This window comes from Coregonus lavaretus (genome assembly GCF_964263955.1).
Source record: "Coregonus lavaretus genome assembly, contig: HAP1_SCAFFOLD_1063, whole genome shotgun sequence".
Classification (NCBI taxonomy): Eukaryota; Metazoa; Chordata; class Actinopteri; order Salmoniformes; family Salmonidae; genus Coregonus; species Coregonus lavaretus.
Window position 1 is genome coordinate 91572 of NW_028166449.1, and position 14544 is coordinate 106115.

Sequence of the window (14544 nt, forward strand, 5' to 3'; positions counted from 1 at the left end):
CGAACGGAGGACCGAACTTCGTGCTTAAAGTGGAGTGATTTGGATCTGTGAAACCAATTGCTTTCCAACCAAATTCATACAAAACGAGATCTGTTTCGAGTCGAAACCAGCGCTGTTATGGGTTTGGAGTTATTCTTGATATTTTTCTGTGCGTCGAGTATAAGTTAGGTAAGTAGGTTTGTTATACGCTAATAGGTGTTTTGCCCTTGTATTAAGTCAGCGTCATGACTTCTGGCTATGCGCATGTAATGGACAGACAAGACTCACTGACTAGCCGCCTGGAGAGCCCGATATCAGCCAACCTGGAAACACTGCAGGCCAAGAAGAACTTCTCCGTCAGTCACCTGTTGGATCTGGAGGAGGCGCGGGAGATGGTGGGGGCTCAGGCCGGCGAGGGCGCTGAGGAGGCGGGAAGGAGTATGATGGAGTCCCCGGGGCTGACCAGCGGCAGTGATACGACGCAGCAGGAGAGTAAGTTAGTTGAAAGGTGACGTGTGTCGCCTTCCTCCGGGGTAGAATAGCTGCAATAGGCTGTAATGACAGACAGAGACAATTGTCACGTTACTGAACAGACGTCTGTGAAACAGCACCAATGTTTTCTTCATGCGTTCATAACCTTTCTTGTGCAAAGCGCACAATGAACATATGCTTTTATTCTTGCTTTTTTAAAGAGCATCTATACCATAGCTGCGGGAAGTAGGTTGCCCAATCACAACCCTTTTTTATGGAGGCTCTATACCATAGCTGCAGGAAGTAGGTTGCCCAATCACAACCCTTTTTTATGGAGGCTCTATACCATAGCTGCAGGAAGTAGGTTGCCCAATCACAACCCTTTTTTATGGAGGCTCTATACCATAGCTGCAGGAAGTAGGTTGCCCAATCACAACCCTTTTTTATGGAGGCTCTATACCATAGCTGCAGGAAGTAGGTTGCCCAATCACAACCCTTTTTTATGGAGGCTCTATACCATAGCTGCAGGAAGTAGGTTGCCCAATCACAACCCTTTTTTATGGAGGCTCTATACCATAGCTGCAGGAAGTAGGTTGCCCAATCACAACCCTTTTTTATGGAGGCTCTATACTCCATTAGATGGATCAATCACAACCCTTTTTTTCACAGACCTGCAAAGTAGGCTTCAGAGCAAATCTGCATTTCTATACAATTTAAAAAAACTCTAAAATGCTATTTGGAGAACAGCAAAAACAAGCCAAAATGACCCCAGCCATTATCACCTTGGTTGTTGTAGCTTCATTCACCTCAGTGGATCTACAAACACATAGCCTATTAGCTATACAATTGGCCGCTACACATTAACTCACATTAACTCAGCATCGTGATTAAAAAATATAATTTAACACGTACAGAGGGCTGTTAGCAGAGAAAGTATTTTATTAACAAAAGGTCAACAAATATGTTTGCTTTACAGAACTTTTTGTTGTTGCAGTTTTACAGCTAATTTCCTGCAATTCTACACATTTTACCATGACAGTTGTCATGTTAGTATGATATCTGAGTGAGAGTGACTAACAGAATCAATGTGGGCCCTCTGGAGGGTGAGGGCACCTGGGCACGTGCCCAGCATGCCTGGTCAATGTGAGCCCTCTGGAGGTGAGGGCACCTGGGCACGTGCCCAGCATGCCTGGTCAATGTGAGCCCTCTGGAGGTGAGGGCTCCTGGGCACGTGCCCAGCATGCCTGGTCAATGTGAGCCCTCTGGAGGTGAGGGCACCTGGGCACGTGCCCAGCATGCCTGGTCAATGTGAGCCCTCTGGAGGTGAGGGCACCTGGGCACGTGCCCAGCATGCCTGGTCAATGTGAGCCCTCTGGAGGTGAGGGCACCTGGGCACGTGCCCAGCATGCCTGGTCAATGTGAGCCCTCTGGAGGTGAGGTCACCTGGGCACGTGCCCAGCATGCCTGGTCAATGTGAGCCCTCTGGAGGTGAGGGCACCTGGGCACGTGCCCAGCATGCCTGGTCAATGTGAGCCCTCTGGAGGTGAGGGCACCTGGGCACGTGCCCAGCATGCCTGGTCAATGTGAGCCCTCTGGGGGTGAGGGCACCTGGGCACGTGCCCAGCATGCCTGGTCAATGTGGGCCCTCTGGAGGTGAGGGCCCCTGGGCACGTGCCCAGCATGCCTGGTCAATGTGAGCCCTCTGGAGGTGAGGGCACCTGGGCACGTTCCCAGCATGCCTGGGCAGTAATTCGGCCATGATCACTACAAGGTTTAGATAGCTGACTAGACTAACTAGACTAATTTACCAATCTTTTTTTTTTTTTTTACTGACATTGCCGAATTGAGTGACTGTCAGTGAATGACATATAGCAACAGGAACACTGCTGATGCACAACCAAGTTTCGAAATTGCCACCTTGTGTATTTTAATATTCTACCCCTCAACAGTAAATTGCAACCCCGGACTGAGTTCCATTTTTATTTTTGGGAGGTTCGGACCTCGGCGTCCTCATATGCAGCTACGGCCCTGCACACACACCTTCCAGTGGAATGAACATAGTAGCTGATAACTGTTACTATGGGATGTCATGTGATGCAGTAGCCCTGTTGCCATATTGCCCTCAATTGTTGGTCTTGTAAAAACATCATTAGCAGAAATAAGTGGTTTACTTTAAATAAAGGAAATATATATAGAAAATAATGCTTTTAGGCTTACATTTCAGGACCAGGTTTGGCCTAATTCTGTGTCACATAATCAACAGCAGACTTATCACTACACGTGTAGGCCTACAATTAGGTTTTACTGAGTACTGTAATAAATGTAAGAATCCCGTCATCATAAAGAGACAGCATGCAGAGGAGAATATTCTAGAATCCCGTCGTCTCATAAAGAGACAGCATGCAGAGGAGAATATTCTAGAATCCCATCGTTTCATAAAGAGACAGCATGCAGAGGAGAATATTATAGAATCCCATCGTTTCATAAAGAGACAGCATGCAGAGGAGAATATTCTAGAATCCCATCGTTTCATAAAGAGAAAGCATGCAGAGGAGAATATTCTAGAATCCCATCGTCTCATAAAGAGACAGCATGCAGAGGAGAATATTCTAGAATCCCATCGTTTCATAAAGAGACAGCATGCAGAGGAGAATATTCTAGAATCCCATCGTCTCATAAAGAGACAGCATGCAGAGGAGAATATTCTAGAATCCCATCGTCTCATAAAGAGACAGCATGCAGAGGAGAATATTCTAGAATCCCATCGTCTCATAAAGAGACAGCATGCAGAGGAGAATATTCTAGAATCCCATCGTTTCATAAAGAGAAAGCATGCAGAGGAGAATATTCTAGAATCCCGTCATCTCATAAAGAGACAGCATGCAGAGGAGAATATTCTAGAATCCCGTCATCTCATAAAGAGACAGCATGCAGAGGAGAATATTCTAGAATCCCGTCGTCTCATAAAGAGACAGCATGCAGAGGAGAATATTCTAGAATCCCATCGTCTCATAAAGAAACAGCATGCAGAGGAGAATATTCTAGAATCCCGTCATCTCATAAAGAGACAGCATGTCAACCTCAATTACATCCAGCAGAAGAAATGAACTTCGAATTCTGAACTCTGAACTCCATTCAGTTAGGTTTTATGGTCCTTCACCATGAGAAAACAAAAACGATAATCTAAATTTGCATCATTTGGTCACAATACTTTTAAAAATGAATTTTATCATTTTTGTACAGTTTTTACATTTTTTTTGGTCTCCTTACATTGATTTGTGATACAAATGTCAAATATTTTAATACCCCCATTTTTGAAGGGGTCCAAAAAGTGTTTATTTTATCATGTAAAGTAAGGAGGTAAAAATTATCCTTTATTTTTATTAGCTGTATTCATACTTTGCTTGCTTAAGGATAAAAGCTTTGAATAGACATTTGTAAAAAGATAAAATAACACATTTTAAAAAATGCACACCCCTATCAGATAGTTAGTGCCTTCAGAGGGTATTCATACCCCCTGACTTACTCCACATTTTGTTGTTACTGCCTGAATTCAGAATGGATTCAATTTATATTTTTTCTCACCCATCTATACACTACCCCATAATGACAAAGTGAAAAGATGTTTGTAGAAATATTTGCAGATTTATTGAAAATTAAATACATACATCTAATGTACATAAGTATTCACACCCCTGACTCAATACTTTGTGGAAGCACCTTTGGCAGTGATTACAGCTGAGGGTCTTTCTGGGTAAGTCTCTAAGCGCTTTCTACACCAGGATTGTGCAACATTTGCCCATTATTCTTAAAAAAAATTCCTCAAGCTCTGTCAAATTGGTTGTTGATCATTGCTAGACAACCATTTTCAGGTCTTGCCATAGATTTAAGTCAAAACTGTAACTCAGCCACTCAGGAACTTTTACTGTCTTCTTGGTAAGCAACGCCAGTGTAGATTTGGCCTTGTGTTTTAGGTTATTGTCCTGCTGAAAGGGGAATTCATCTCCCAGTGTCTGGTGGAAAGCAGACTGAACCAGGGTTTACCTCTAGTCTCCCAGTGTCTGGTGGACAGCAGACTGGACCAGGGTTTCCTCTAGTCTCCCAGTGTCTGGTGGAAAGCAGACTGAACCAGGTTTTCCTCTAGTCTCCCAGTGTCTGGTGGAAAGCAGACTGAACCAGGGTTTACCTCTAGTCTCCCAGTGTCTGGTGGACAGCAGACTGGACCAGGGTTTCCTCTAGTCTCCCAGTGTCTGGTGGACAGCAGACTGAACCAGGGTTTCCTCTAGTCTCCCAGTGTCTGGTGGAGACTGAACCAGGTTTTCCTCTAGTCTCCCAGTGTCTGGTGGACAGCAGACTGGACCAGGGTTTCCTCTAGTCTCCCAGTGTCTGGTGGAAAGCAGACTGAACCAGGGTTTCCTCTAGTCTCCCAGTGTCTGGTGGACAGCAGACTGAACCAGGGTTTCCTCTAGTCTCCCAGTGTCTGGTGGACAGCAGACTGAACCAGGGTTTCCTCTAGTCTCCCAGTGTCTGGTGGACAGCAGACTGAACCAGGGTTTCCTCTAGTCTCCCAGTGTCTGGTGGACAGCAGACTGAACCAGGGTTTCCTCTAGTCTCCCAGTGTCTGGTGGACAGCAGACTGAACCAGGGTTTCCTCTAGTCTCCCAGTGTCTGGTGGACAGCAGACTGAACCAGGGTTTCCTCTAGTCTCCCAGTGTCTGGTGGAAAGCAGACTGAACCAGGGTTTCCTCTAGTCTCCCAGTGTCTGGTGGAAAGCAGACTGAACCAGGGTTTCCTCTAGTCTCCCAGTGTCTGGTGGACAGCAGACTGAACCAGGGTTTCCTCTAGTCTCCCAGTGTCTGGTGGACAGCAGACTGAACCAGGGTTTCCTCTAGTCTCCCAGTGTCTGGTGGACAGCAGACTGAACCAGGGTTTCCTCTAGTCTCCCAGTGTCTGGTGGACAGCAGACTGAACCAGGGTTTCCTCTAGTCTCCCAGTGTCTGGTGGAAAGCAGACTGAACCAGGGTTTCCTCTAGTCTCCCAGTGTCTGGTGGACAGCAGACTGAACCAGGTTTTCCTCTAGTCTCCCAGACAGCAGACTGAACCAGGGTTTCCTCTAGTCTCCCAGTGTCTGGTGGAAAGCAGACGGAACCAGGTTTTCCTCTAGTCTCCCAGTGTCTGGTGGAAAGCAGACGGAACCAGGTTTTCCTCTAGGATTTTGCCTCTGCTTCGTTCTATTCTGTTTCTTAGTGTTGATGACTATCCTAGAAAAACTCCCCAGTCCTTAACGATTACAAGCATACACATAATATGATGCAGCCACCACCATGCTTGAAAATATTGATGGTGGTACTCAGTAATGTGTTATATTGGATTTGCCCCAAACATAACACTTTGTTTTCAGGACAAAAAGTTAATTGCTTAGCCACATTTTTAGCAGTATTACTTTAGCGCCTTGTTGCAAACAGGATACATATTTTGGAATATGTTTTTTTCTGGACAGGCTACCTTCTTTACACTGTCAATTAGGTTAGTATTGTGGAGTAACTACAATGTTGTTGATCCATCCTCAGTTTTCTCCTACCACAGCTATTAAACTCTGTAACTCTTTTAAAGTCCTCTCCGGCAACGGAGTTAGGAAGGACGCCTGTATCTTTGTAGTGACTGGGTGTATTAATACGCCATCCAAAGTGTAATTAATAACTTTGCCATGCTCAAAGGGTTATTCAATGTCTGCTTTTAAAAAAATAAACATCTACCAATAGGTGCCCTTCTTTGCGAGGCATTGGAAAACCTCCCTGGTCTTTGTTTGAAATTCACTGCTCGACAGAGACCTTACAGATAATTGTATGTGTGGGGTACAGAGATGAGGTAGTCATTCAAAAATCATGTTAAACACTATTATTGCACACAGAGTGAATCCATGCAACTTATTATGTGAATTATTAAGCAAATGTTTACTCCTGAACTTATTTAGGCTTGCCATAACAAAAGGGGTTGAATACTTAGACTCAAGACATTTCATCTTTTCATTTTTTATTAATAAACTATTTCTACAAACAATTCCACTTTGGCATTATGGGGTATTGTGTGTAGGCCAGTGACAAAAACATCTCAATTTAATCCAGTGTGGGTGTAGGTTGTAACAACAGGGTGTGGAAAAATTCAGGGGGTGTGAGTTATTTCTGAAGGCACTGTATGTAGTGCAAAAAAGACCTATAGTAACGGGGGAAAATAAAACTAAATAACATAAAGCCCCCCAAAAATACAGTAAACACAAACAAACAACACTGTTTTTGGTGACTTACTTGTTTTTTGGCCAGTTTCCCAGACAGATTAAGCCTAATCCTGGACTTAAAGCATTTTTAATAGAGATTCTTAAATCGGTCCTGGAAACCGCTGCCTTATTTTTTAGTTTTTTTAAAAGCCGATCGGGACAGCAAACTGTGGTCGCTCTATGTACAATGCAGTACAGGATGATTTTTAACATCTTCAGTAATCATTTACATAACTGCAGCTGCTCTACTACTAGAACATGGGTATAATCAGCAGGACACTGGTATTGACATGTATTGCATACAATGGTCACTGTAGTATTATTGATTTCATATCTTTTGTTGATTCTAAACGTTACAAATTTCAGTTATTACATAATCCCCCCTCCCCCCCCCCCCAAATTGTAAAGTGGTTATCCCACTGGCTATAGGGTGAACGCACCAATTTGTGAGTCGCTCTGGCTAAGAGCGTCTGCTAAATGACGTTAATGTGCCCTTGAGCAAGGCACTTAACCCTAATTGCTCCTGTAAGTCGCTCTGGTTAAGAGCGTCTGCTAAATGACTAAAATGTAAATGTAATGCAGAGGAGAATATTCTAGAATCCCGTCGTCTCATAAAGAGACAGCATGCAGAGGAGAATATTCTAGAATCCCGTCGTCTCATAAAGAGACAGCATGCAGAGGAGAATATTCTAGAATCCCATCGTCTCATAAAGAGACAGCATGCAGAGGAGAATATTCTAGAATCCCGTCGTCTCATAAAGAGACAGCATGCAGAGGAGAATATTCTAGAATCCCATCGTCTCATAAAGAGACAGCATGCAGAGGAGAATATTCTAGAATCCCATCGTCTCATAAAGAGACAGCATGCAGAGGAGAATATTCTAGAATCCCATCGTCTCATAAAGAGACAGCATGCAGAGGAGAATATTCTAGAATCCCATCGTCTCATAAAGAGACAGCATGCAGAGGAGAATATTCTAGGCCTATATTTTAGACCTACAAAATCAAGTGGAATCCATTTTAAAAGTGTGAGGTTAAAAATGTATATTTTTTATTTTGTAAAACTGTAGGCTTAAGTAAATTCCTAAATAAATGCTTCAAAAAGTAGCATATTCTTTAATAAACACCAATAATCAGTGCAAACCTAAAAATCTCGACCTGGTCCCTCTAAAGTAGGCTATAACTGAGTTCTTACAGGATTACATTTTGGACGCAATCTAGTGTAAACATACAGCTCTGTGTTTGTTTACATCTTTCAGAAATTAATGTTGACAAGCCTCTTAAATTAATCATGTGAGTGTTTCTTCAGAGGCGGATGGATGAACGAGGCTCAGTATTTAACGTCTCTATTTATGGGAATGTATTTCCACCAGCAGGACATATAGCCGTTAGGTTACACATCCATTTATGTAATGGATTCGGGGGTCAAAATTAGGAGTTTTATTTTTTGACCAATGATGTTATTCCAATACCCTGGCTGGTTGGATGTAGGCCTAACTAACTAGTGAGAGCGCTTTCATCAATTCTCAGAGAGAGAATCCCAAGTCTCTGTTCGATAGCCTACAGGCTACAGAGACGCAACAGAGACGCTGTGTAAGAAGTAGATCAGATGAGAATAATAGGATGTTTTTTTGTCTTCTTGATTTTAAAACGTGACAAATAAATGTTTAATTGTAGCCTGTAACAGCGACGATAATTGCAGAGTAGGCTTACAAATACTCACAAAGTCAAAACTAATCAAAAGGCCAAATGGCTACAGTATGCGGTTTGTTCTCGTTTTAAACCACACTGCATGTGTCTAACTAGGTTACCACATTTATACATTGGGGCATGACTTGATGTTTTTCAAGGACACGTACTTATTTCAATAGGAAAATACATGTCCATTTACTCCTCAAATTTGTCATTTGTAATTAGCAGTAAATTATTTAGCATTTCTACAAATATTTACCTTGCACTAAAACTGTTAATAAATTATTTGTAAACATTTATCAATAGACCTAATGGTTATTTCTAAGTAATAATTAATTCTATGTATTATTAAGCTTAATTAATTGTAGTCATTTAGGGTTAAATACAGGCCATTGGAAATTGCTTAGCCAGTAGGCTTCAGTTAGGAATCACTCCCTAACCCTCACCCTAACCCTCACCTTAACCCTCACCCTAACCCTCACCTTAACCCTCACCCTCACCCTAACCCTCACCCTAACCCTCACCCTAACCCTCACCTTAACCCTCACCCTCACCCTAACCCTCACCTTAACCCTCACCCTAACCCTCACCTTCCATCTGGCTGTGATAACTGCCCTCTTAAAGGTCAGGGGAATCCATCTGTCACCGGGTCTGTAGTGTCTCTGTAGTGTCTCTGTAGTGTCTCTCTGTAGTGTCTCTCTGTAGTGTCTCTGTAGTGTCTCTGTAGTGTCTCTGTAGTGTCTCTCTGTAGTGTCTCTGTAGTGTCTCTGTAGTGTCTCTGTAGTGTCTCTCTGTAGTGTCTCTGTAGTGTCTCTGTAGTGTCTCTCTGTAGTGTCTCTATAGTCTCTCTGTAGTGTCTCTGTAGTGTCTCTCTGTAGTCTCTCTGTAGTGTCTCTGTAGTCTCTCTGTAGTGTCTCTGTAGTGTCTCTGTAGTGTCTCTGTAGTGTCTCTCTGTAGTGTCTCTGTAGTGTCTCTCTGTAGTGTCTCTGTAGTGTCTCTGTAGTGTCTCTATAGTGTCTCTCTGTAGTGTCTCTGTAGTGTCTCTGTAGTGTCTCTCTGTAGTGTCTCTCTGTAGTGTCTCTGTAGTGTCTCTGTAGTGTCTCTATAGTGTCTCTCTGTAGTGTCTCTGTAGTCTCTCTGTAGTGTCTCTCTGTAGTGTCTCTGTAGTGTCTCTGTAGTGTCTCTGTAGTGTCTCTGTAGTGTCTCTGTAGTCTCTCTGTAGTGTCTCTATAGTGTCTCTCTGTAGTGTCTCTCTGTAGTGTCTCTGTAGTGTCTCTCTGTAGTGTCTCTCTGTAGTGTCTCTCTGTAGTGTCTCTGTAGTGTCTCTGTAGTGTCTCTCTGTAGTGTCTCTCTGTAGTCTCTCTGTAGTCTCTCTGTAGTGTCTCTGTAGTGTCTCTGTAGTGTCTCTCTGTAGTGTCTCTCTGTAGTGTCTCTGTAGTGTCTCTGTAGTGTCTCTCTGTAGTGTCTCTGTAGTGTCTCTGTAGTCTCTCTGTAGTGTCTCTGTAGTGTCTCTCTGTAGTGTCTCTGTAGTGTCTCTGTAGTGTCTCTGTAGTGTCTCTGTAGTGTCTCTGTAGTGTCTCTCTGTAGTGTCTCTGTAGTGTCTCTCTGTAGTCTCACTGTAGTGTCTCTCTGTAGTGTCTCTGTAGTGTCTCTGTAGTGTCTCTGTAGTGTATCTCTGTAGTGTCTCTGTAGTGTCTCTCTGTAGTGTCTCTCTGTAGTGTCTCTGTAGTGTCTCTCTGTAGTGTCTCTCTGTAGTGTCTCTGTAGTGTCTCTCTGTAGTGTCTCTCTGTAGTGTCTCTGTAGTGTCTCTCTGTAGTGTCTCTGTAGTGTCTCTGTAGTCTCTCTGTAGTGTCTCTGTAGGGTCTCTCTGTAGTGTCTCTCTGTAGTGTCTCTGTAGTGTCTCTGTAGTGTCTCTGTAGTGTCTCTGTAGTCTCTCTGTAGTGTCTCTGTAGTGTCTCTGTAGTGTCTCTCTGTAGTGTCTCTGTAGTGTCTCTCTGTAGTGTCTCTGTAGTGTCTCTGTAGTCTCTCTGTAGTGTCTCTGTAGTGTCTCTCTGTAGTGTCTCTGTAGTGTCTCTGTAGTCTCTCTGTAGTGTCTCTGTAGTGTCTCTCTGTAGTGTCTCTCTGTAGTGTATCTGTAGTGTCTCTGTAGTGTCTCTCTGTAGTGTCTCTGTAGTGTCTCTCTGTAGTCTCTCTGTAGTGTCTCTGTAGTGTCTCTGTAGTCTCTCTGTAGTGTCTCTGTAGTGTCTCTGTAGTGTCTCTGTAGTGTCTCTCTGTAGTGTCTCTGTAGTGTCTCTCTGTAGTGTCTCTCTGTAGTGTCTCTGTAGTGTCTGTAGTGTCTCTCTGTAGTGTCTCTATAGTGTCTCTGTAGTGTCTCTGTAGTGTCTCTCTGTAGTGTCTCTCTGTAGTGTCTCTCTGTAGTGTCTCTCTGTAGTGTCTCTGTAGTGTCTCTGTAGTGTCTCTGTAGTGTCTCTGTAGTGTCTCTCTGTAGTGTCTCTGTAGTGTCTCTGTAGTGTCTCTGTAGTGTCTCTCTGTAGTGTCTCTCTGTAGTGTCTCTCTGTAGTGTCTCTCTGTAGTGTCTCTGTAGTGTCTCTGTAGTGTCTCTCTGTAGTGTCTCTGTAGTGTCTCTCTGTAGTGTCTCTCTGTAGTGTCTCTGTAGTGTCTCTGTAGTGTCTCTATAGTGTCTCTGTAGTGTCTCTGTAGTGTCTCTCTGTAGTGTCTCTGTAGTGTCTGTAGTGTCTCTCTGTAGTGTCTCTCTGTAGTGTCTCTCTGTAGTGTCTCTGTAGTGTCTCTGTAGTGTCTCTCTGTAGTCTCTCTGTAGTGTCTCTGTAGTGTCTCTCTGTAGTCTCTCTGTAGTGTCTCTGTAGTGTCTCTCTGTAGTGTCTCTGTAGTGTCTCTCTGTATTGTCTCTGTAGTGTCTCTGTAGTGTCTCTCTGTAGTGTCTCTGTAGTGTCTCTCTGTAGTGTCTCTCTGTAGTGTCTCTATAGTGTCTCTGTAGTGTCTCTGTAGTGTCTCTCTGTAGTGTCTCTGTAGTGTCTCTGTAGTCTCTCTGTAGTGTCTCTGTAGTGTCTCTGTAGTGTCTCTCTGTAGTGTCTCTGTAGTCTCTCTGTAGTGTCTCTGTAGTGTCTCTCTGTAGTGTCTCTCTGTAGTGTCTCTCTGTAGTGTCTCTGTAGTGTCTCTGTAGTGTCTCTCTGTAGTGTCTCTCTGTAGTCTCTCTGTAGTCTCTCTGTAGTGTCTCTGTAGTGTCTCTGTAGTGTCTCTCTGTAGTGTCTCTCTGTAGTGTCTCTGTAGTGTCTCTCTGTAGTCTCTCTGTAGTGTCTCTCTGTAGTGTCTCTGTAGTGTCTCTGTAGTGTCTCTGTAGTGTCTCTGTAGTGTCTCTGTAGTGTCTCTCTGTAGTGTCTCTGTAGTGTCTCTCTGTAGTCTCACTGTAGTGTCTCTCTGTAGTGTCTCTGTAGTGTCTCTGTAGTGTATCTCTGTAGTGTCTCTGTAGTGTCTCTCTGTAGTGTCTCTCTGTAGTGTCTCTGTAGTGTCTCTCTGTAGTGTCTCTCTGTAGTGTCTCTGTAGTGTCTCTCTGTAGTGTCTCTCTGTAGTGTCTCTGTAGTGTCTCTCTGTAGTGTCTCTGTAGTGTCTCTGTAGTCTCTCTGTAGTGTCTCTGTAGGGTCTCTCTGTAGTGTCTCTCTGTAGTGTCTCTGTAGTGTCTCTGTAGTGTCTCTGTAGTCTCTCTGTAGTGTCTCTGTAGTGTCTCTGTAGTGTCTCTCTGTAGTGTCTCTGTAGTGTCTCTCTGTAGTGCCTCTGTAGTGTCTCTGTAGTCTCTCTGTAGTGTCTCTCTGTAGTGTCTCTGTAGTGTCTCTCTGTAGTGTCTCTCTGTAGTGTCTCTGTAGTGTCTCTCTGTAGTGTCTCTGTAGTGTCTCTGTAGTGTCTCTGTAGTGTCTCTCTGTAGTGTCTCTCTGTAGTGTCTCTGTAGTGTCTCTGTAGTGTCTCTGTAGTGTCTCTCTGTAGTGTCTCTGTAGTGTCTCTGTAGTCTCTCTGTAGTGTCTCTGTAGTGTCTCTCTGTAGTGTCTCTCTGTAGTGTATCTGTAGTGTCTCTGTAGTGTCTCTCTGTAGTGTCTCTGTAGTGTCTCTCTGTAGTCTCTCTGTAGTGTCTCTGTAGTGTCTCTGTAGTCTCTCTGTAGTGTCTCTGTAGTGTCTCTGTAGTGTCTCTCTGTAGTGTCTCTGTAGTGTCTCTCTGTAGTGTCTCTCTGTAGTGTCTCTGTAGTGTCTCTGTAGTGTCTCTATAGTGTCTCTGTAGTGTCTCTGTAGTGTCTCTCTGTAGTGTCTCTGTAGTGTCTGTAGTGTCTCTCTGTAGTGTCTCTCTGTAGTGTCTCTCTGTAGTGTGTCTCTGTAGTGTCTCTGTAGTGTCTCTGTAGTGTCTCTGTAGTGTCTCTGTAGTGTCTCTCTGTAGTGTCTCTGTAGTGTCTCTGTAGTGTCTCTGTAGTGTCTCTCTGTAGTGTCTCTGTAGTGTCTCTCTGTAGTGTCTCTCTGTAGTGTCTCTGTAGTGTCTCTGTAGTGTCTCTGTAGTGTCTCTCTGTAGTGTCTCTGTAGTGTCTCTCTGTAGTGTCTCTCTGTAGTGTCTCTGTAGTTTCTCTCTGTAGTGTCTCTGTAGTGTCTCTCTGTAGTGTCTCTGTAGTGTCTCTCTGTAGTGTCTCTCTGTAGTGTCTCTGTAGTGTCTCTCTGTAGTGTCTCTGTAGTGTCTCTCTGTATTGTCTCTGTAGTGTCTCTGTAGTGTCTCTCTGTAGTGTCTCTGTAGTGTCTCTCTGTAGTGTCTTTATAGTGTCTCTGTAGTGTCTCTGTAGTGTCTCTGTAGTGTCTCTGTAGTGTCTCTGTAGTGTCTCTCTGTAGTGTCTCTGTAGTGTCTCTGTAGTGTCTCTCTGTAGTCTCTCTGTAGTCTCTCTGTAGTGTCTCTCTGTAGTGTCTCTGTAGTGTCTCTCTGTAGTGATTCTGTAGTGTCTCTGTAGTGTCTCTGTAGTGTCTCTCTGTAGTGTCTCTGTAGTGTCTCTGTAGTCTCTCTGTAGTGTCTCTGTAGTGTCTCTCTGTAGTGTCTCTGTAGTGTCTCTCTGTAGTGTCTCTCTGTAGTGTCTCTGTAGTGTCTCTCTGTAGTGTCTCTCTGTAGTGTCTCTCTGTAGTCTCTCTGTAGTGTCTCTGTAGTGTCTCTGTAGTGTCTCTCTGTAGTGTCTCTGTAGTGTCTCTGTAGTGTCTCTGTAGTGTCTCTCTGTAGTCTCTCTGTAGTGTCTCTGTAGTGTCTCTGTAGTGTCTCTGTAGTGTCTCTGTAGTGTCTCTCTGTAGTGTCTCTCTGTAGTGTCTCTGTAGTGTCTCTGTAGTGTCTCTCTGTAGTGTCTCTGTAGTGTCTCTCTGTAGTCTCTCTGTAGTGTCTCTCTGTAGTCTCTCTGTAGTGTCTCTGTAGTGTCTCTGTAGTGTCTCTGTAGTGTCTCTGTAGTGTCTCTCTGTAGTGTCTCTGTAGTGTCTCTCTGTAGTGTCTCTCTGTAGTGTCTCTGTAGTGTCTCTCTGTAGTGTCTCTGTAGTGTCTCTGTAGTGTCTCTGTAGTGTCTCTGTAGTGTCTCTGTAGTCTCTCTGTAGTGTCTCTGTAGGGTCTCTCTGTAGTGTCTCTGTAGTCTCTCTGTAGTGTCTCTCTGTAGTCTCTCTGTAGTGTCTCTCTGTAGTGTGTCTCTGTAGTGTCTCTGTAGTGTCTCTCTGTAGTGTCTCTGTAGTGTCTCTCTGTAGTGTCTCTGTAGTGTCTCTGTAGTGTCTCTCTGTAGTCTCTCTGTAGTGTCTCTGTAGTGTCTCTGTAGTGTCTCTGTAGTGTCTCTGTAGTGTCTCTCTGTTGTGTCTCTGTAGTGTCTCTCTGTAGTGTCTCTGTAGTGTCTCTCTGTAGTGTCTCTCTGTAGTGTCTCTGTAGTGTCTCTGTAGTGTCTCTCTGTAGTGTCTCTGTAGTGTCTCTGTAGTGTCTCTCTGTAGTGTCTCTGTAGTGTCTCTGTAGTGTCTCTCTGTAGTGTCTCTGTAGTGTCTCTGTAGTGTCTCTGTAGTGTCTCTGTAGTGTGTCTCTGTAGTGTCTCTGTAGTGTCTCTCTGTAGTGTCTCTCTGTATTGTCTCTGTAG

The 14544-nt window shown here is 44.0% G+C and overlaps 1 protein-coding gene across 1 annotated transcript in view; it reads left to right on the forward strand.

Moving 5' to 3' along the window:
* Nucleotides 1-224: 224 nt before the first annotated feature.
* LOC311114692 (paired mesoderm homeobox protein 1-like) overlaps nt 225-14544 on the forward strand; it is a gene marked incomplete at both ends in the record, with an annotated part of 34175 nt that continues 19855 nt past the window's right edge. Inside the window, one exon of the mRNA XM_084189933.1 lies at nt 225-471. Coding sequence (XP_084046059.1) covers nt 225-471 — 247 coding nt within the window. The remainder of the gene's footprint in view (nt 472-14544) is intronic.